This window comes from Dermochelys coriacea, chromosome 9 (genome assembly GCF_009764565.3).
Source record: "Dermochelys coriacea isolate rDerCor1 chromosome 9, rDerCor1.pri.v4, whole genome shotgun sequence".
NCBI lineage: Eukaryota > Metazoa > Chordata > Testudines > Dermochelyidae > Dermochelys > Dermochelys coriacea.
In genome coordinates, this window is record NC_050076.1 from 77,066,504 (window position 1) to 77,088,516 (window position 22,013).

At 39.6% G+C, this 22,013-nt stretch overlaps 1 protein-coding gene across 1 annotated transcript in view; it reads left to right on the forward strand.

Annotated features, from left to right (window-relative positions):
* BRWD3 (bromodomain and WD repeat domain containing 3) overlaps nt 1-22,013 on the forward strand; it is a 91,370-nt gene that overhangs the window by 65,911 nt on the left and 3,446 nt on the right. The window contains exons 25-39 of the mRNA XM_038416208.2: nt 92-199; nt 1,538-1,662; nt 1,896-1,978; nt 2,588-2,699; nt 4,830-4,891; nt 4,993-5,148; nt 5,767-5,887; nt 6,984-7,109; nt 7,198-7,279; nt 15,351-15,407; nt 16,170-16,310; nt 16,935-17,087; nt 19,116-19,279; nt 19,796-19,893; nt 20,313-20,471. Coding sequence (XP_038272136.1) covers nt 92-199; nt 1,538-1,662; nt 1,896-1,978; nt 2,588-2,699; nt 4,830-4,891; nt 4,993-5,148; nt 5,767-5,887; nt 6,984-7,109; nt 7,198-7,279; nt 15,351-15,407; nt 16,170-16,310; nt 16,935-17,087; nt 19,116-19,279; nt 19,796-19,893; nt 20,313-20,471 — 1,747 coding nt within the window. The remainder of the gene's footprint in view (nt 1-91; nt 200-1,537; nt 1,663-1,895; nt 1,979-2,587; nt 2,700-4,829; nt 4,892-4,992; nt 5,149-5,766; nt 5,888-6,983; nt 7,110-7,197; nt 7,280-15,350; nt 15,408-16,169; nt 16,311-16,934; nt 17,088-19,115; nt 19,280-19,795; nt 19,894-20,312; nt 20,472-22,013) is intronic.

The window sequence follows — 22,013 nt, forward strand, 5'->3', positions numbered from 1 at the left end:
AAAGAAAAAAACAAAACAAAACAAAAAACAAACCGTGGATCAACTGTATGACTAGAATGAAATCTACACATTCTCTTTTCTTTTCTTTAAGATTATATATTTTAGGCAAGGCCATGAAGCTTATGTGCGGGCAGTAAGGAAGGCAAAAATTTACAATGTTAACATGCAAAAACAACCATGGAACAAAATGGAACTCAGGGTAAGTCAACTTGAAAAAACAAAACAAAAAACTTCCACGATCTGTGAATCATGTCATTAACTTCTGCATTAAAGTCAAATGTGAACAAATAAAAGAAAAATGCTGTTTAAAAATTTTGCTTTGCAAACCAAACTTTACAGATCTTTTTTTATAACCTACAACAATCAATCCATCACTGATGGTAGGAACTCAGTAGGAGCTTCTAGTTGAAGGAAGATGTTTACGTAGAATGGTATTCTTCACTAACAAAAGTTAGACAACTCTAATTTGAAATATTACCTTTTCTCGCATTCTAACTCGTATAGACCTAGCAACTCTCAAGTCATTAATACAGTCACTTCAGCATTCTTAGAATGAATGAACATACAGATACTGCTCATTGTTTCAGAACCTGAGAGTAACAAATAGGGGTCCCAACTATATATATAAATTTGTATTAGTGGTGGCTACTTAGGGCCAACTATGCATCTTCCAAGGCCTCTTTAGTTTGAAAGGGATGGGAAAGAACTACTCCCCTTAAGTTACATCCACACTTGGGACCAGGATGTGATTCCTAGCTCAAGTAGACATACTTGTTCTGGTTATCGTTGAGCTAGTGCACTAACAATAGTATTGTACCCATGGGGGTATGAGCTAGCAGCCCCAAGAACATACCCATGGGATCCAGGCGGGTTTACGCTCAGGAGCAGTTAGCCTGTGCCACCGCTCGCCGCTGCCTGTGCTGCCACAACACTACTTCTGGTTTTGACAAGCCCATTGGGTGAGAGCGAGCATAAGCATGTCTGTGTGAGGTGGGACTCACCCCTCTAATCTCAGGGGCAGGCGTAGCCTTATAGAGGCATAATGCCGCCAGGTATTGCCCCTCAAGTCCTAGCACTTCCAGAGGCATTCATTTAGCTCCTGCTAAATCTTCTTTTTAAAAAGACCATACTTTGCTTCCCCTAGTGCTGCCTCCTGATGTGCAAAGGTTTGAGGTTGTGGCGTTGGCCAGAGATGTCCCCCGGGGCCACTACTGCTTCTGGAAGAACAAATGCACCATCCCCAATACGCTTTCCAGTGCAGTTAACCGAATTATGGCCAGCCTGCTGGAATATGTTAGGGGGAGGAGTATCATGTACCCTCTCATCCTTCTTAGCTAGAGAGACCACTGTGCTCTTGGATTTTTAGGAATGAAGCATATGACTGATAGACGTATCTAGGCTGGAAGGAGGAAGTAATCTTATAAATACATACCTTTCTTTGTGCAGACATACGAGTGTGTTTAAACATGAATACGCTGTTTTTAACAAGATAAAATAATAACATAAATATTGACCCACACTGTGTTTTGATAATTAGGAACAAGAACTTGTGAAGACTGTAGGAATTAAATATGAAGTCGGACCTCCTACACTTTGCTGCTTGAAGCTTGCATTTCTAGATCCAATCTCAGGCAAAATGACGGGAGAATCTTTTTCCATTAAGTGAGTAGCTGACTGAATCATTTCTCCAAAAAACTAGATATCTTACAAATCGTCGAGAATCCCCTTTTTCTAATCTCCTTGCAGCTGAACGCTTCGTGTAAGCAGTTGTCATTCCTGCAATGAACAAGAAATGGTAGTTGAAGACTAAAAAGATTGCCTATGGGATTACACGAGAACAATGGCTGGGAGCAGTGTCTTGTTTAGAAGTAATATTGTTTTCTGTTATTTTATAGGTACCATGATATGCCAGATGTTATTGATTTCCTTGTGCTGCATCAGTTTTATAATGAAGCCAAAGAAAGGAACTGGCAGATTGGTAAGTACCGTTTTACCACATCCGTGTGTTTGGCATGCTGAATACCAGTATTGGACAGGATGCAATTCATTGTCTTTATTCTAAATCTAAAATGTAAATATTTGCCTAGTTTTAATGAAAGAGGCACTTGTAAGTCATTGGTTGTTCACTTTTAAATGTACTGATTATTTTTCAAGTGCAGTCCTCTCTTTGAGAGCATTCTAACACACCTCTTGATGTAAACACGTTATGTTTTGTTTTCTAGCATTTAAACTTAAAAAAATCATAGTCTGTCACTTCTACAATTTGCATATTAATCATTTCTGATCACGACTGTTATGTTTAAAAGCCAGAATGCTCAGATGGCTAGGGGAAATCTGCTGTCAATCTCCAGAAATGTAAAGATGCCCTTCTTTGGTCTTTTTTGGCCTCTGTATGCTGCCATGATGAATGGGGTAGACATACAGAATCCTATAAATTATTTACTTTATTATATAAGTAAGGTGTGTTAGCTGTTACATAAGAAATGGATAAATTTTTATGTGAATTTTTTTATGTGAATTTACTATGTAAAATTGCTAAATTTAACTTTTTTTTTTTTTTTTTTTTTTTTTTTAAATTTAATTACAGGGGATAGGTTTCGCAGTATAATAGATGATGCTTGGTGGTTTGGAATGGTGGAGAGTCAGCAGCCTTTCCAGGCAGAATATCCTGATAGTTCCTTCCAGTGCTACAGCGTTCAGTAAGGATTACTGTAGTTGCAGTATATTTGATATATCTAAGCACTTATGTGTCTCTTCTCCTCTGCATATTTATATGTAACTTACATGTGTGCATCAAGGGAAAAAAATTCAGATGAACAAACAGCCCACCTTTCTTTGTGACCTACCTACTCCCAAAACTATAATTTTGGGATTTTAGTGCAATTTCATGTGAATGAGAGCCCCAGACAACTACACTGCGTTCCTGGTTCTTGTTGCATTGGAATTGCCTTACCAGATCTTTCTGGTCCAGTTTCCTATTTCTGACAGTGGCACCAAATGCTTCAGAAGAAGGTGCAAGCAACCATGTAGTGGGAGTAATGAAATAACCTGCTCGTAGGGGAGGTTTCATTCTTATTCTGGCCAGTGGTTGTCTTTTATGTGCTGGAGCATGAGGCTTTAAATGTTTTTAAAAAATTAATCCTATCTAATGTAACCGTGACATTCTCGTTGTCTACAAAAGTGTAGAATTCCCTTTCTGCATAATGTGACAGTGAGTTCCACAGTTGAATTATGTGTTGTCTTTTTAAAAGTTTCTTTTTATTAATTTTTATTAGATTCCCTTTGTATACTATTTGTTATTTTGTTTACATCTATGTCTCCTTTTTATTAGTCTCCTTTCTAACAAGTCCCAGTCTTTGTAATTGATTCTTATATGGAAGTCTTTCCCTGCATCTAATAATATTCACCTCCTGTCTCTGGACCCCTTCTTTTTCTGTCATCTCTTTTGAGATGGGGTGACCAGAACTGAGCTAATATTCCAGGTGAGGGCATACTATTGATTTGTATTATGGCATGATAATACTGACAATATTATTGTCTATTCCATTCATTTATGCGTAACGTTTTATTTGCTGCACATGCAGCAGATGCACTTCAGTGTTTAAAGATGTAATATAATTAACATTGAAAATAATAATTTGAACTATTCATACACATTGTTGAATTCTGTGACAACTCAGACTTTTACCTGAATAGTTACAGTTAATTTGAAACCCAGCAATGTGTGTGAATAGTTCAGATTTGTCCTTCAATGTGCATTACTTTGCATTTGTCAACATTGAATTTCATTTAACCTTGTGCTATCCATTGGCCTGGTTCTGTTGGATCCTTCTATTATTTCTCAGTCTTCTTTAGTTTTAACTAACATCATTTTGAGTCATCTGCAATTTGTGTAACCTCATTGTTCCCTGCTTTTTCAGATCATGGCTAAATATATGTGTAAAATAGCCAGCCTAGTGTGGTTCTTTGGGCCATCCTACTGTTAATGTTTTGTCACATTGAAAAACAAGGATTCGTCCCTACAGTGGCTTTTTTGGAATGTGGGGGGGGAGGGGTATTGTTTTTGTGGTGTTAGCCAGTTGCTAGTGTATGGCAGGACTGTGCCTTATCCCATGACAAAATAGTTTCTTAATAGCCTCCTGTTTAGTCAAAGGATTTGTTTAAAAGTGCAAGTAAATAAAATCAACCATTTTTCCATTATCCATTCTCTTGTTGACTTGCTCAAAGTGTGCTACCAAATTGGAGAAGCACCATTTTCTGTTACAGAAGCTGTGCAGATTTCTTCCTTGTGTATCATTGTTCATGTAGTAGTAGTAGTAGTAACCAAAATATTGTGTCATTCTGGAGCACTACTGGGATTCTCAAAAGTGATCTGTTGCTATTATATTACAGCCTTTTCTGGTAGATATCACCTAACAAAAGCATTTGTTAAAAATACTAATTTATCAGTCACTGGTTACAAAAATGTTTTGACTTCTTTCCCTAGTGGTAATAGTTATTGATTGCTGTAAAAACAATCTTCCCAAACATTAGGTTTTATTGATTGTTGTCATTGCTAAGGCAGATACATTGCTGAGATTTGATCAGTACTCTATGTATTAGTGATAGGCTTGAAGAAAAACCCTGGATCTAAATATCCCCAATCATAAGGGAAGCTGAGATCCGCTTGTGATTCTGGCCAATCTCTAATAAACTTCTGGGAAGATCACACTGCCATTTTATTTCAAGTCTCTTTTGGAAGAAATTTTACACCCTACATGCATCAATGAAAATAGGTAAAAATTAAATATTTGCATGTATGTACTGTGGTTTTCATTTGTTTTAAATAGCTGGGACAACAACGAAAGAGAAAAGATGAGTCCATGGGACATGGAACCAGTTCCAGAAGGAAGTAAATATGCTCTTGAATTCATTATAATTTCCATGTCAGTACAATTATACCAGCATGGCATTAATGGCTTACTGTTTTTGAATCCTTCCCATTTCTTTTAGCTGCTTATCCAGACGAGGTTGGTGCTGGAGTTCCCGTGTCCCCAGAGGAACTGACATCTCTGCTGTATAAACCCCAAGAAGGAGAATGGGGGGCCCATTCCAGAGATGAAGAATGTGAACGAGTTATTAGGGGGATTGATTATCTTCTGACCCTTGGTATGTTGGCATGAAATAAATTACAGGAGCATCAAGAAAATCAGCATGATGTCAAATGACTATTTGGGGGGGAAATTTAATTAACAAAAAAACATTGGATATAGCCTCTTATTCCTCTAGGTACCCTTTGCAAGTACACTTTCATCATTATAGGGCTTGATCCTGCTCCCATTCATGTCTAATGATAGCAAGGGAGCTAGACGCAGTCCCTAATGAACAAAATATAATTAATTTTAACTAGTGTTGGTATGAAACTATTTTATTTAAATGCTGTTAAACAAGGAAGAAATCAGATTTACAATTGCTGATGTTGGACATCCATACTTCAAGGTTTATATGAGATGGCAGTTTTCAGCAACAGCTACTTGCATGGAAATCTCAAATGCAGTTTTTAACAAAAAATGCATTTTTAAATATAGTAGTTCATGCAAGGGGAAATTCATTTTCATGCCATGGGTATTCAGAATGGCTCACTGAGCAAAATGACTGTAGACATATTTATTGTTGGGCCAATGATTGCTGGATTTTTCTTTTTATAAGGGATCTAATTCCGTTATTACCATACGGCCAGGGTTGTCATCTGTGGAGTCTAACTGATTCTGATCTTTTTGGTTTTAGATATTTCTAACCCCTTTGCTGTTCCAGTGGACCTTAGTGCCTATCCCATGTATTGCACTGTAGTTGCTTACCCAACTGACCTCACCACAATCAGGAGGAGACTTGAAAACAGATTTTATAGGTCAGTTTGATTTGTATCTAATGTTTACATTCCTATGTATTTTATCATGTATCCAACTAGAACAGGGGTTCTCAAACTTAATTGCATTGTGACCCCCTTCGGACAATAAAAATTACTACACGACCCCAGGACAGGGGGACTGAAGCCTGAGCCAGGCCAAGCCCCTGGTAGGGGGGCCAAAGCTGAAGCCCAAGGACTTCAGCCCCTGGCAGGAGGCCTGTAAACTGAGTCCTGATGCCCAGAGCTGAAGCCCTCAGGCTTTGGTCCTGGGCCACAGTAAGTCTAAGCCAGCCCTGGTGACCCCATTAAAATGGGGTCATGACCCACTTTGGGGTCCTGACCCACAGTTTGAGAACCGCTGCTCTAGAATGATCTGATGAGCTGAATGTATTGCAACTCAACAAATAACTTCAGTGAATATTGTCACTTACTATAATCAGTGTCCTTAGCAGGTCTATAGCATAAGATTAGATAGACTCCATACCCCATCTTCAAAGAATAGGTCTTGATTTTTTTTTTTATTTTTTTTGGTCATGTTGCAAAAACAAAATCAGATTTTTGGACTTTGATCTCTTTCCTGATCTGAGACATCTGCCTTGTGTCTTCCATCCTGCAAATATTGGAGGCAGTTCAGATTTGCTTGATCACACCTCTTCTTGCTCTTGCGCCTAACTTTTTCTCTCCAGTGTAGCAAACTTAGAGGAGGTTCAATATTCCTGCCTTCATCTAGTAGCATCTCAACTTTTTGAGCTGATTTTGGGGCAGCAGCAAATAATACCTTTTATTAGCCCCATCTCCTTTCCCTCGGAGGACCAACATTTATTATTGAGACTACTCAGCCAAGTTCCTTCACTGCATTTTTTTCCAGTTGGGGCAATTCCTTTCATTGTTGATTGGCATGCGAGTTCCCTTACCACGTAATAGGCTATGGAGCTTGCCACCGCCAACCTGGCAAATGCCAGACATCCAGGCCATCTGAACAGAAGCTTTGTGTCTTGCTGCTGGGTTTGCAAGGACTACCTCTTTTTTCTAACTACGTTTTATGGCACCAAAGGAAAGTAACGTTTTTCTTTTCTCTGCCCCACCCCTCACTCAGGAGAATCTCAGCATTGATGTGGGAGGTTCGATACATCGAGCATAATGCTAGGACTTTCAATGAGCCAGACAGTCCTATAGTTAAAGCAGCCAAAATTGTAACGGATGTCTTACTTCGCTATATTGGGTCAGTACTTTGTATTTCCTTATGCCAGCATTTCTGGGTTTCTAAACCAGTTCTGAAATGTATTTTGACTTGTCCTGTTGCTCTGCAGGGATCAGAGTTGTACTGATATATTGGATATATATAATAAAGTGAAAGCAGAAGATCTAAGCAGTACTGATGAAGAGGAGGAGGTAAGAGCATGATCATCAGAAGCATACTTAGCTCTTTTTTTATTCAGTAGATGGACAGAATTTAAAGATTTTTATGGGTTTTTTTACGTGTAATTGCTTTGGGGTTTGATAGAAGAATAGTTGTTACGTAACAAGTGTGGCATGGTCTTGGACGATAAACTCTCCTCATTTAGTAAGATTGATTCTTTGAGGCTGGCTAGCCATCTGAGTCTTCCCTGAGTTTCACTCTCGTATGGAGAGGAAATGCTGAGAGTGGGGGGGAAATGCATGAGGTAACGTAATATTATATTATTCACTCCAAAGAAATCATGTGGACAGTCATCGCTCTACAATCTGTCCACCTTCCAAGTGACACCATAGTGGATTTTGTCTATTGAGACTTTACTTTTTTTTCATTTCTTGGTTTTGCCTTGTAAAGATGACTGACAAACAGAAACTGCTGCAAAGTTTAACATGGTTGTCCTTTTTTTATCTATTTAAAAAATGCAATTTTCAAGAATATTACAGTGTAGCAGTTTCCATTGTGATGTGGTGACTGCCAATAGCTACAACTTCCTAGTTTTGCTTATCATTCTTTCAGGCTCTGGTGTATGAGCCATTAACAGTGGGACACATTTATGATGGTCATTTGCATCCTCCCTCTCCAACCCCCTCTCCCCAATATATCTATTATTCAAATCTTTGAAGGAAAACTGATTGCTGGATGAACATCTGTACCAAATGAATAAACATTATACATCATTCATAGCTTTTTATAACAGACCAGAATGAATACAGTGGAACGATTGTGTTGGAGGGTAAGAAAGGAGTGGTTGTTACTTTTGTCCTAATCACTATTGTGGCAAATCTTTTTTTTCTTTAACAAATCCCTCCCCCCGCCTCCCGGAAAAAAAATAAAATCACCCTGTTTAAGTGTCTGCTCCAAACCTCATTGAAGCCAATGGAAAGTCTCCCTAGTTGACATCAGTGGGCCCCTTGATTCAAGTAATTAATGTAATAAAGTTCTGATCCTCCAAAGGGCTCTGTGTGGGAGCACCACAATGTCTGCACATGCGACATTGACTTAAGTCGGCAGTGTACCTTGCAGGTTCAGAGTCTGTGCCATTTGGAGTTGATACCAAAATATGAAAATCAGTTCCTCCTTTAATTAGATGCCAAGACTGGCTTTTAGGGATCTTTGTTTCCCTTCTAATTTTCATGATCTCATGAACACCTATAGTAGTGTGACCTTGCAGTAGCACTTAATGCCCTTTAAGCTCTGGTGTCTCTTTCACCTGTCAGTGACCTCAGGCCAGGCGGCCAGCATATGGTCCCACTACTGCTCCACCAAGAAGTAGAAATACTGCAGCTTCCTGAAGGAAAATGGTGAAGGAGGGAGATGGCTGAGACTGCCATTAAACAAGCCAAGTCCTTATAAAGAGAAACTGGCATGGGCGGAGGCTGGAAGAGGGGTAACTGACACTCTCGGCCATTCTTGCACACATGAAAATGTGTAAGACAAACCCTGCAGTTTCCTGCCCTGTCCTCAATGGGTTTGAGAGAAACTCCTAACCAGAAAGATTCCCCTCCCCCTTGATTCTGGTGTTCAAGGAGAAATCTTGTGTGACATCACTAAGATTTTAATATTGTAAAATGCTGCTATTTTATAAACGTGTTGAAGGTAGATTAACCCTTTGCTAGGCTGCATAAATAAATACATGCAGTGGTGTTGTAGCCCAGACTTAAAGAAGAGCTCTGTGTAAGCTTGAAAATTTCTCTCACCAACGGAAGTAGTTCCAACAAAAGATAATACCACTCCCACCTTGTCTCTCTGAATAAATGCATGTTTGTTTGTTTTTTTAAATAAAATAAAGGGCTCCTGTAACTTAAAATCCCGAAGTTTCCCTTCACAGACCCACTTGACCTATATGGGAGGACTGTACCTCCTAGGTCTGTGTGTGTATCATCCTTCCCATGTGGTTTTGTGATCAGCAGTGTCTGGCATTGTTGCCATATCCTGTTCCCTTTTCCCAGATTCCTCTAAGCGTGAGCAGGTTCGGGGAAATGCAGTTTTCCCCACCCTCTGGCACCACACAGCTCATCCAGAAAAGATAATGCAGCATAAGCCTGTATTAGCTTTCCATGAAGCCCTCTCTGCAGTGAGGATTTTCCCTTGAGGGGGGTCCCTGGGTGCAGCTGCAGTTAGGATGAATCCCTGACAGTAATGCTGCTCAGTGGAATCACTGGGACTGGTGTCAGAGCCACTCGTCCACACAGATGCTGCTGGCCTCCTGCAGATTCATAGATACTAAGGTCAGAAGGGACCATTTTGATCATCTAGTCCGACCTCCTGCACAGCGCAGGCCACAGAATCTCACCCACCCACTCCTATGAAAAACCTCACCCATGTCTGAGCTATTGAAGTCCTTAAATCATGGTTCAAAGACTTCAAGGAGCAGAGAAGCCTCCCTCAAGTCAACCATGCCCCATGCTACAGAGGAAGGCGAAAAACCTCCAGGGCCTCTCCAATCTGCCCTGGAGGAAAATTCCTTCCCGACCCCAAATATGGCAATCAGCTAAACCCTGAGCATATGGGCAAGATTCACCAGCCAGATACCCAGGAAAGAATTTTCTATAGTAACTCAGATCCCATCCATCTAATATCCCATCTCAGGGGATTTGGCCTATTTACCCTGAATATTTAAAGATCAATTACTTACCAAAATCCCATTATCCCATCATACCATCTCCTCCATAAACTTATCCAGTAGAATCTTAAAGCCAGATTGATCTTTTGCCCCCACTGCTTCCCTTGGAAGGCTATTCCAAAACTTCACTCCTCTGATGGTTAAAAACCTTCGTCTAATTTCAAGTCTAAACTTCCTGGTGACCAGTTTATACCCATTTGTTCTTGTGTCCACATTGGTGCTGAGCTGAAATAATTCCTCTCCCTCTCCTGTATTTATCCCTCTTATATATTTATAGAGAGCAATCATATCTCCCCTCAACCTTCTTTTAGTTAGGCTAAACAAGCCAAGCTCTTTAAGTCTCCTTTCATAAGACAAGTTTTCCATTCCTCGGATCATCCTAGTAGCCCTTCTCTGTACCTGCTCCAGTTTGAATTCATCATTTTTAAACATGGGAGACCAGAACTGCACACAGTATTCTAGGTGAGGTCTCACCAGTGCCTTGTATAATGGTACTAAAACCTCCTTATCCCTACTGGAAATGCCTCTCCTGATGCATCCCAAAACCGCATTAGCTTTTTTCACAGCCATATCACATTGGCAGCTCATAGTCATCCTATGATCAACCAATACTCCAAGGTCCTTCTCCTCTTCCGTTACTTCTAATTGATGCATCCCCAACTTATAACTAAAATTCTTGTTATTAATCCCTAAATGCATAACCTTACACTTCTCACTATTAAATTTCATCCTATTACTATTACTCCAGTTTACAAGGTCATCCAGATCCTCCTGTACAATATCCCGATCCTTCTCTGAATTGGCAATACCTCCCAGCTTTGTATCATCTGCAAACTTTATTAGCACACTCCCACTTTTTGTGCCAAAGTCAGTAATAAAAAGATTAAATAAGATTGGTCCCAAAACCGATCCCTGAGGAACTCCACTGGTAACCTCCCTCCAACCTGACAGTTCGCCTTTCAGTAGGACCCGTTGCCCTTTAACCAATTCCTTTTCCACCTTTTGATGTTCATATTGATCCCCATCTTCTCCAATTTAACTAATAATTCCCCATGTGGCACGGTATCAAACGCCTTACTGAAATCTAGGTAAATTAGATCCACTGCATTTCCTTTATCTAAAAAATCTGTTACTTTTTCAAAAAAGGAGATCAGGTTGGTTTGGCACGATCTACCTTTTGTAAAACCATGTTGTATTTTGTCCCATTTACCATTGACTTCAATGTCCTTAACTAATTTCTCCTTCAAAATTTTTTCCAGGACCTTGCATACTACAGATGTCAAACTAACTGGCCTGTAGTTACCCGGATCACCTTTTTTTCCTTTCTTAAAAATAGGAACTATATTAGCAATTCTCCAATCATTCGGTACTATTCCTGAGTTTACAGATTCATTAAAAATTCTTGCTAATGGGCTTGCAATTTCAGGTGCCAATTCCTTTAATATTCTTGGATGAAGATTATCTGGGCCCCCTGATTTAATCCCATTAAGCTGTTTCAGTTTCGCTTCTACCTCTGATATGGTAATATCTACCTCTATATCCTCCTTCCCATTTGTCATGCTACCATTATCCCCAAGATCCTCTTTAGCCTTATTAAAGACTGAGGCAAAGTATTTGTTTAGATATTGGGCCATGCCTAGATTATCTTTAACCTCCACTCCATCCTCAGTGTTAAGCGGCCCCACTTCTTCTTTCTTAGTTTTCTTCTTATTTATATGGCTATAGAACCTTTTACTATTGGTTTTAATTCCCTTTGCAAGGTCCAACTCTACTCGACTTTTCGCCTGTCTCACTTTATCCCTACATGTTCTGACCTCAATTAGGTAGCTTTCCTTGCTGATCCCTCCCATCTTCCACTCCCTGTATGCTTTCTGCTTCTTCTTAAATCACCTCTCTAAGATGCTTGCTCATCCAGCTTGGTCTACAACTCCTTCCTATGAATTTTTTCCCCTTTCTTGGGATACAGGCTTCCGATAGCTTCTGCAGTTTTGATTTAAAGTAATCCCAGGCCTCCTCTACCTTTAGATCCATAAGTTCTTCAGTCCAATCCACTTCCCTAACTAATTTCCTTAATTTTTGAAAGTCAGCCCTTTTGAAATCAAAAACCCTAGTTGCAGATTTTTGTTAATCCTTCCATTTAGTTTGAACTGAATTAGCTCATGATCACTTGAGCCAAGATTGTCCCCTACAACCATTTCTTCTATGAGGTCCTCGCTACTCACCAAAATTAAATCTAAAATGGCATCCCCTCTAGTCGGTTCAGCAACTACTTGATGAAGGAATCCATCAGCTATCGCATCTAGGAAAATCTGAGCCCTATTATTATTACTAGCACTGGTCCTCCAGTCTATATCTGGGAAGTTAAAGTCTCCCATGATCACGCAGTTTCCATTAGTATTTACTTTATTAAAGACATTAAAAAGGGCTGTATCCATATCCAAATTAGATCCCGGAGGTCTATAGCACACCCCAAGCACTATCGTAGGAGAGGCTTTACTAGTTTTCTTCCCCAATGTAATTTTTGCCCAGACAGACTCTGTCTTATCCATTGCATCGCTTCTTATTTCTCTACATTCTACCTCATCATTGATATACAATGCTACTCCACCCCCTTTACCTTTGTTTCTGTCTTTCCTAAACAGCACATACCCTTCAATACCTGTAGTCCAGTCATGACTACTATTCCACCATGTTTCTGTTATCCCTATAATATCTGGTTTCACTTCCTGCACCAGTAGCTCTAGTTCCTCCATTTTGTTACCTAGGCTCCTTGTATTGGTGTATAAACATCTTAATTTTTGCTGTTTGGCCTCGCTCACATTTTGTACCCTATTAGGCACAGTCATTCTACATCCAGTATAACCTATTAGACTAGTATCCACACCGCCCTCACTCCTTATATACATTCTCCTACCCACGGCTGTATCCATTCTTACTTCATCTTCTTCCCTCTCAATGCTAAAATGTGGCGTGGAGATTTTCTGGACATCTCCCATCCATCTCCCCCCAATTCCTAGTTTAAAGCTCTCTTTATCAGTTGTGCCAGCCTCGATCCTAGAAGTCTATTTCCTTCCCTACTGAGATGAAGTCCATCCCGAGAGAACTGACCTCTGTCCATGAATGCCTCCCAGTGGTCATACATCCCAAAGCCCTCCTTATAGCACCACTACCTAAGCCATCTGTTGACAGTCATAATCTTGTCAGACCTTTGTTGCCCTTCTCTAGGAACAGGAAGGATCCCGCTAAAGATCACCTGAGCTTCAATTTCCTTAAGCGTCTTCCCCAGCCTAGCATAGTCTCCCTTAATACTTTCCAGCGAGAATCTAGCCGTATCATTTGTTCCCACATGAAGGATAATTAGGGGATTCTTTCCCGCTCCCTTTAGGATCCTTTTCAACCTCAGGTCTACATCCTGTATCTTAGCACCCGGAAGACAGCACACCCTTCTATTCTCAGGATCAGCTCTAGTTACAGGCCTGTCTATTCTTCTCAATAAAGAGTCCCCGATCACGTAGACCTGCCTTTTCCTGGTGACAGTGCTATTCTCCAGTGTCTCCCCTGTTCTCTCTGGCTGCAAGTTCTTTCCATTCCTATTTTCCCTTACAATCTTCTTCAACCCATCCTGTATCCTCCTGGGGCTCATATTTGGTGTAGTCTCCCTTGACTCTTCCCCTTTTTCTATAGGGCTAGCCTTTCTTCTCTTCTTCCTTACCCTTCCACCTTCAGCGACTACCTGCTGAGCCCCTTCATTTTCCAACTCTGCAAACCTGTTCCTAAGCTCTATTTCTCCTTCACTAGCTTGTCTTTTCCTCTGCCTGGTTCTTTGAGTCACATGTTTCCACTGACCACTTTCCTCATCCAGTCTCCCCTCAAAATTCCCCAGCCCTGCTTCCATCCGTGAGTCTGAGCTTTTCCCTTCAGATGCCTCATATCTTTGCTCTATCATCTGCTCAGACCCCTTCCTAAACTTAACCAGACTTTCCACCTGCATCTCCAAACCTCGGATCTTTTCCTCCATCAGCTCTATCAGACGGCATTTCATGCAGACAAAACTCTTACCAGTTCCCCCCTCCAGGATCATGTACATACCACAGCTTCCACATCCAGTCATCCTCAATGTGTCTTTCACTGCAGGAGTCACTCCCACAGCTGCCTCTGTATCTGTCATCTCCTTCCCACCTAAATCCTGTTAATCTGGGAAACAAGAGCCACACCAAAAAGACCACACCCCCCAGCAAAAGCAAACCCCAAACAGGCACCACAATACAAACTCCCCTGTTTATTGCTCTGTTTGCTAGCTCCTGTGCCACTGCAGCTGTCTGTGTCGCTGCCTGACTGGCTGGCTACCTTTATAGGGCCCCTAGTCAGAAGCCCCACCCCCTAGGCAGGGCTCAGCTGCTCTCTCAGCACAAAGCCCCACCCCCTAATCAGGCTCAGCTGCTCTCCCAGCACAAAACCCCTACACACACACAAATACAAATACTAAAAATACAAAACCAAGTACAACTACCTTCTCCTCCAACAGAACTCCCACTCAAACTCCCCTGTTTAGAGCTCTGTTTGCTAGCTCCTGTGCCGCTGCAGCTGTCTATATCTGTCCCAGATACCCTGGGATCCACATTTACTTGGCAAATTTGTGGTTTATTGCTCAGGGCAGCAAACCCTACCTCTCCCCAGCAGAACAATATGAGAATCTCCACAAGGGATCATCATGGAGTTTTCCACCCTGTGAGCTCCCTCCCATAGGTTTTTTTTGGTGGAAAGAAGGGGACTGGCAATCAGGACCTTAGTGTTTAAATGTTTAGCTTCATTGAAAAAGCCCAGCATAAGTGTATTGTGCTAGGCATGTTTGTTGATATTAGTAATGTAAAAAGCACAAAACATCTCTGCATTTTCTCTTTCCTCACAAATGTGGGATAAATAATTTTAATAAAATATGTTTTGTTGCATATTTTTGTAGTACAATAGCTCTTGCATTTTACCAGTCAAATAAGATGTTTTTCTGTTTGTGGTCCTGTGCTATTTCTTGTTCTGTTTTAAAATTAACCTGTATGTAACTAAATGAATAGAGACTTTTTTAAAAATAAAAGAGCACTGAACATACATTGTATATTCTCTTTGGGGTCTTACAAGACTCTACCTAATCCATCCATCCATCCATTTTAATTTTTTTATACATCTCTGTATAGGTATATTTATATATGTGCACACACATCAGAAACAAACTCAGGGAGTTGAAGCAGCTTTTCTGTTTAAAGATACCTAAAATATAAAAGGTGAAAGTTCTAGTTTAAAAAAAAAAACCCTCTAATTTTGCTTAAATCTTTTTGTTCTGTGTTTCATGCTAACACTTGTTTGAGCGTAATCATTACCATTTCCTTTAGGTGGCAGAAGTAGATGTAGATTCAGATGGGCCTGGAACTTCATGTGGGAAAAGAAGAGTGAGTAAATAACTTATCTGCATCCAGTTTATGCTGCAGGAGTTGGGTTGGTCCACAGAATTAAAGTCCCTCATTTAGGGCCTGATTCTGCAAAGACGTAGCTTTACACAGCAGTAAGACTGCTTGTACATATTAAGTTTAAGCACATGTGTAAGTGTTGGCAGGATCAGGACCTTATATTACTATAGAAATAATTTGTTGATTGCTTAGTGGCTGTTACTGTCCTGATGCTTTGGATATCTGTACAAGAGCATTAACCAGCAATTTACAAGCTGCTTGTGCTCCTTCAGACAGAAAAATATTGAATTTGTTTACTTTATAAATACATGCTATTACTAAATTAATGGCCAAGGAAGGCTGCATATATTACATGTAATAGATAAGTTTAGCATTCAACGAGCAATTATTTTTCCATGGTAATTAATGAGCAACTTTTCCTTAAGCCAATAAGGCATTGAGGCCTTTCCGAAATATACAAAGCTCTGAACCACAGCTCTTGCATCTAAAATGTTGTATGGATATTGAGTTGGATATTTTTATATTATTAAAAGAAAAAATGCATTCTTCAGTAAATTGCATAGTCCATATTGTTATATACTCAACTTTTGTTGCATGTTTTTAGTTATGGACTTCAACTTTGAACCATAGTCTGAGCACATTGATAGTAATTTAAAGCCAAGACCAGTAGATACAAAAACCTGTATACTTTACTTTAAAAGTTATTAAAATACAACTTCTATTTTGTTCCCTTAAAATCTTCAGGTAAGACGACCAATAAAAAGGCAGCCCTTCAAAGCAAGCCCTGATGCTTGGAAAGAACAGTGCAAGCAGTTGTTAAGCCTAATATATGAACGTGAGGACTCCGAGCCTTTTAGACAGCCAGTTGATCTCTTCTCCTATCCTGTAAATATAGTTCTACTTTCTGTAATTTAAAAAAAAAATTCTTATCATAATATTTCAGTCTTTTAAGAATTCATATATTCTTCATACTGCTGGATACATTACTGAGCTCCTCTTTGTCAGTCACAGTCTGTCTTCTTTCATGAGTTCTAAATTAATTCCCTCTGAGAAAATGAGGGACCCGTAGCCCTGGATTGAGCAGGAATAGGGCTGGCAGAAAATAGCCACCTTCTTCAGGGAGCTCAGTCAGTGCACTTCAGACCCTCCTGTTGTTCCTACATCTCATGATCTCTTGAGCAGAGACTGCCAGACACATTCTGTTAGTGCGACTGAATAGAGGAACGTGAATTAGCCCATTAAACTCATTTTCACCTCTGATGAAATGTGAATCCTTGAGTGCCAGCAAAGCCCCTTGGAATCTGTAAATATGAGTCTTGTAGCTAGAAGATTTAGCCTAAAACAGAGTTTGTGGAACAGTTTGATTATTTTGTGGGTTAGGATAAATTTGAGAGAGATTGGACTGTACAGGGGCATGAAGCAAAACACATGTAATGTTTACTTAACCAGTTCATGGCAGCTAGTGATAACTTTACCTAGTTGTTAATATTACATACGTTATTTTTGTAGGACTATCGAGATATTGTAGACACTCCAATGGATTTCAGCACTGTGAAAGAAACTTTGGAAGCAGGAAATTACACCAATCCTCTGGAATTTTACAAGGATGTTCGCTTAATATTCTGCAACTCTAAAGCTTACACACCTAATAAAAAATCACGGGTAAGCGATAAAAACATGGATACGTGACATCTCAGGCCATTTCTTCTAAGATCTTCAATCACACTTTCATATAAGGAATGAATGGCACTTGGAAGGTGCAGATGGAGGTCATAGCATGATATTTTTAAATATAAATGAAAAGTCTTTATCATTTTAAGGACCTAGGATAATAAATTCCCTTTGCAAAGCCCTCCCAGAACATGCTTCAGGTGATTATGTCTCAGTTTCTTGAGAACTTTCAGGCACAACATTCAGAAATAATGTAGTTATAGTCTAGATCAATGGTTCTCAACCTATTTACCATTGTGGGCCGCATATGCAGCTCTTTGTGGTATGTGGGCCGCATCCACACCCTATATATACTACCTGTATGGCTCTTAGGATGTCACATGGGCTGCAGCGGCATGCTGATTGGGCCTCAAGTGGGCCATGGGTTGAGAACTACTGGTCTAAATACTATAGGTATATCTACACTGCAGGAAAAACCCATGGCAGTAAGTTGGAGAACCTGTATCAACTGACTTGGGCTCGCACTGCGGGGCTAAAAATAATAGTGTTTATACTATTTCTATTTGGAATGTCGTTGTTGTAAAGTCACCCAGACTGGCAAGTGTAGTTACTAAAACTACTTTTAATTCATCTGTTGACATTGTCTAAAGTTGGAGCTGTTTTTATTCTGGTAATATATGCAAGAGCTGAAACTCAGTAATGCTACTGCTACTTCCAGAAGCCAAGCAAAACCAATGTAGGCATGATCTTTAGTAATGCAGGAAAATAATGCATATTAAAAAGTAATGCCCTTGTCCTGGCACACTCATTTAATGCCACCATTTAACATATTTTGAAAGAATGCTGGTTACCCTTTCAGGTACCGCTGCCATGCAGGAAATGGAATGTGCATCAGGTATTAAGAATGAAACCTGTTTGGAGCTAGACTGGGCTGTTAGGCTGAGCTCTGAGTATTGGGTGGCAGATAGCTGCACTTTCCCACGCTGAGCATGTGGAATGGGCTGTGACTCAGGATGGTCTACACAGAGAAAAAGTCTACAGTAGCTAGTGCCATAAATATAGTGCCCTTGTGCGCATTAGCTTAATGCGCTTTGGAAAAGCATTAAGCTAAACCTCCCAAGGGCACACTTGGATTGCAGTGTGAGTGTCTACATGGGGAGTTAGAATGGAATATCTAGTGCACTTTGAATTCACACTCTACCTTAACGTGCACTAACTTCCCCATGTAGACAAACCCTCAGAGTCTTAAGTGTTCTCCTCTTGTTCTGGTGTGGAGGAAATTACCTCACCCTTTTTTTGGGGTAAAGCTTCCCCCTACCTCCATACACCTGGATACAATCTGCTAGCCACTGTATATGGAGGTAAAGCTTTGGCTCCTCCCACTCTCATCCCCTTCCTCTCCACTCACTCACAGTAGGGGAGTATCAGATATGCAGTCCCTGTCCTTCCCTCCTTCCTGCCGGAGGCATAGGCAGCGCTAACTTGGATGTGCAGAGGGTGAGATGCCTTGGCTGTACTTACACTGAACTTACCAGGCTTTTCTGTCAGCTGTATTGGGGCTAATCAAAAATCTAGCCTTTAATTAAATAGGTTTAACTTGACTTCATGCAAAAAAAAAAAAAAAAAAAAAAAAAAGGGAGGGGGAGGGGGTGATGTTTAACATCACTTGAGACTTCAGGGGGTTTAATGCATTGTTTTAATCCTTTCTTATTAGGGGTACTTCATTACTTGTTTGTCTAGTTTGTCATCTATTTGGTTTGTACAGTAAATAAGATTAATTATATTTTAAGACCATAAACTCTGAAGTACTTCATTATTGATTTCTATAGCTAGAATACAGATGACTTCTTTATACTAGTACATGTGTTACGATTTTCGCAGTTGTCTGTCGGTATGGATTTTGCTTTTGGAATATTGGAGGTTGATATATTTCTGTGAATCTTTGCAACATTGTTTTGCATCAAATTGATCTCCACAGTTAGAGCAATCAGTAAATCTGGCCATAACTTCTTTCTCCAGATCTATAGCATGACGCTTAGACTATCTGCCTTATTTGAAAATCATATTAAAAACATCATCTCTGAATACAAGTTGGCCATGCAGTGTCAGAAGAGAAATAGGCCACGATACCGAAAACGACTAAGGAGCAGTAGTAGTTCACCATCTAGTAGCAGAGCATCCAGGTAACTTAATAATGAAACTCACTATCTGCATATTTTGAAATTCTCTGTTTTAGGGGGAAATTAATGTTCAGATAAGAAGGCAGTAACAATATGGCTTATTTTATAGTACAGTCTCTCCTGTGGGTGACCAGATTGTGAGTTTAAACACTGGGGCTCATACGTAATCCTAACAAGGGGAGGGGTGCTGTATAAAAGTGTGAAAGGAGCTGTATAAAAGCCATATTAATTTCTATAACACATTTAACAAAGCAAACTGTATGTTCCTTTTAGGAAAGCAAGATAAAATCTTGTTTTTGAACAGTTGTATTCCTTTAATAAATTCACCAATATTTTTGCTTTATTATATATTTGATTATTACAGCTATGTAATCTTTGAGACAAAAAATCAGATGCTCCATGTTACATTTAAACATCAAACTTACACTGATGATCTGGTAACAGTGTTATGTGTGTTTTTGCTTTTTAAATCCTTTTGTGTTAACATTTGTATATTTTTGGGGTGTTTCATATCTTCAGCCCTAAAGGGAAACAGAAACAAGTGAAGATGCAACCTAAAATCAACCAGAATACCTCACTGCCTTTGACTAGGACTAGCTCTTCAGTTTCATCTCATGGTAAGTAGAATAAAAAATGGTGTACATGGCCGAGCCAAAGTCTGAAAAGAGGAGTGCCTGAAGTATTTCCACTGCTGCTTCCTAATAACCGCAGTATGAAGAAAAGCTGAGGGGTATTTATTGCTGATCTTAAACAAGCTTGTTGTATTAATCTATCAAAGGCTAGTATCTAATTGCTGTACAATTAAAGATTTTGGTATATATAAGTATGTTTGGCATAGGTTACATGCAAACTAGATACATCCCTCAAGTTCTTGGTAAGTTACTAGTGTATCAAAAATTTGTTTCCTCTGCATTAATTAAAGAAAAGACTGAGCCATTTTGGACCTGTGAAATCTGATTATTTGCACAGTGCCCTAGCACGTCAGTATAAGGAGAGGTTAAGGAAATTGTCTGAGTTTATGATGTCCTGTTTTAAGTTTCAGATACTACCGAGGAGGCTCTGGGTTCAGCCATAGGTGAAGAAACAGAGGGCCAACCATCCTCATCCGGGTTAAATACTCAGAACCGAAATGGAAATAACATTGATCCAGGGAAAAATAGACTAGTCAGGAGTAAATCCACACCAGTTAAACAAGGTTGGAAGTTATATACTTTCTTTGGATGACTAGTTTTACTAGAAAATTAATCTGCTTCTGGTATCTATGGACTACTGTAGACACTTACTGCGCTGCAATCTGTGGTATAAATCTACAGTTCTCCCGTGTGCTCCTCAATCTCCATGAGGACTATGTTCACCAACTTTCTAATTGCTGAAAACCAGACACCCCTACCCTGCATCTTCCCCCAGGGCATCTCTGCTCGCTCTCCTCTCCCAGGAAGCTGGTGTGATTGAGCAAGATGGTGCTGATTTTTGACACTTAGAACAGCTTGACAGGTTTTAAAGAAGTGTTTGTTCTTTGCCTTTTGGAAAATTTTTTTCTCATACTTGATGCCTTTCTACAACAAAATTCTCCACAGAAAAATCATGTAGAAAAAAACCTCTATCCTTAGGAGTGTTCATTAAATGTGTCACCTATTCTGTAGATAGGCTTTCCCCACACACTTTTTCAGGGACTTTTTTTATTTTTAAAAGAGAGACCTGATTGTAAACTCAAATGAAGCAAACATAATAAACTGATTCAGTGTGGTATTATACAAATACATATTGACATTTACCCAACGTGCATGTATTTGAAATTGTGTCCTAATACTTAGGGCTTGTCTGTACAACTTTTCTAACATAATCTTAGCTAAATTAATGTTGAAGTCTGTGTAGTTAAATAGATGATACTCCCTAATGTAGATGCACTTCAACTCATTTAATCCTTGTTTAGCATGTACTAGTAAACTACTAAATTAAATTAAACTTATTTAAATGAGGGTTAAACACATTTAAGTGCATCTACATTAAGTGAGATGTACCACCGCCATTAACATCCAAAAAAAAGTTTAAAAATTTTCCTATAATTTGGTTAAAAGCCTATCCCACCTCTTTTCTACGTGTTGTTAGATACCAAACGGTACAGGAATTTGAGTTTTTTCTTAGGGCGAGGGTGAATGAGAAGTTCCACAAACTTAGAAAAGGCAAGTTTCAGCTATACAAACAAGAATGCCTTGCTAAAACATAAAATCTCAAGATTGTACCAAACAAACCTGGCAGCATATGTAATTCTGCTATAAAATGTAGCAAACCATTTGTCAGGTGCTGCTAACTACCCGGCCCATTTTCCATACTCATAATCATCTTGTTTCTGTTTTAGAATCTCTAAATTTGTTACAAATTTTATGGCTTCTGGTGTATTAGGCACACTAAGATTTGTTTTTGTAGAAATCAAGTCTTTTTAGGTGTCTAAATAGTTCTTTGAAAAGCTGGGAAGTGATTTTTGGCTGTTTAGGAAAGTATTGTATTTTAAATCAAACTTGTTTTAAAAACTGTTGCTAGAATAGGCATCTGAGAATATTGTTTGAATAGAAATTTATTAATCGACACTCTTGATAACTCACAGAAAAGTAGCCTTGCCCTACTTCCCAAGTGTATGTAGGTGCAGTAATTGGCATTGCGGGGTGCTGGTATTGTAGGAGCACTAACTGGCATTGAGGGGAAATGCTGTGTGTGGGCACTAGAATTTTAGGGAGAG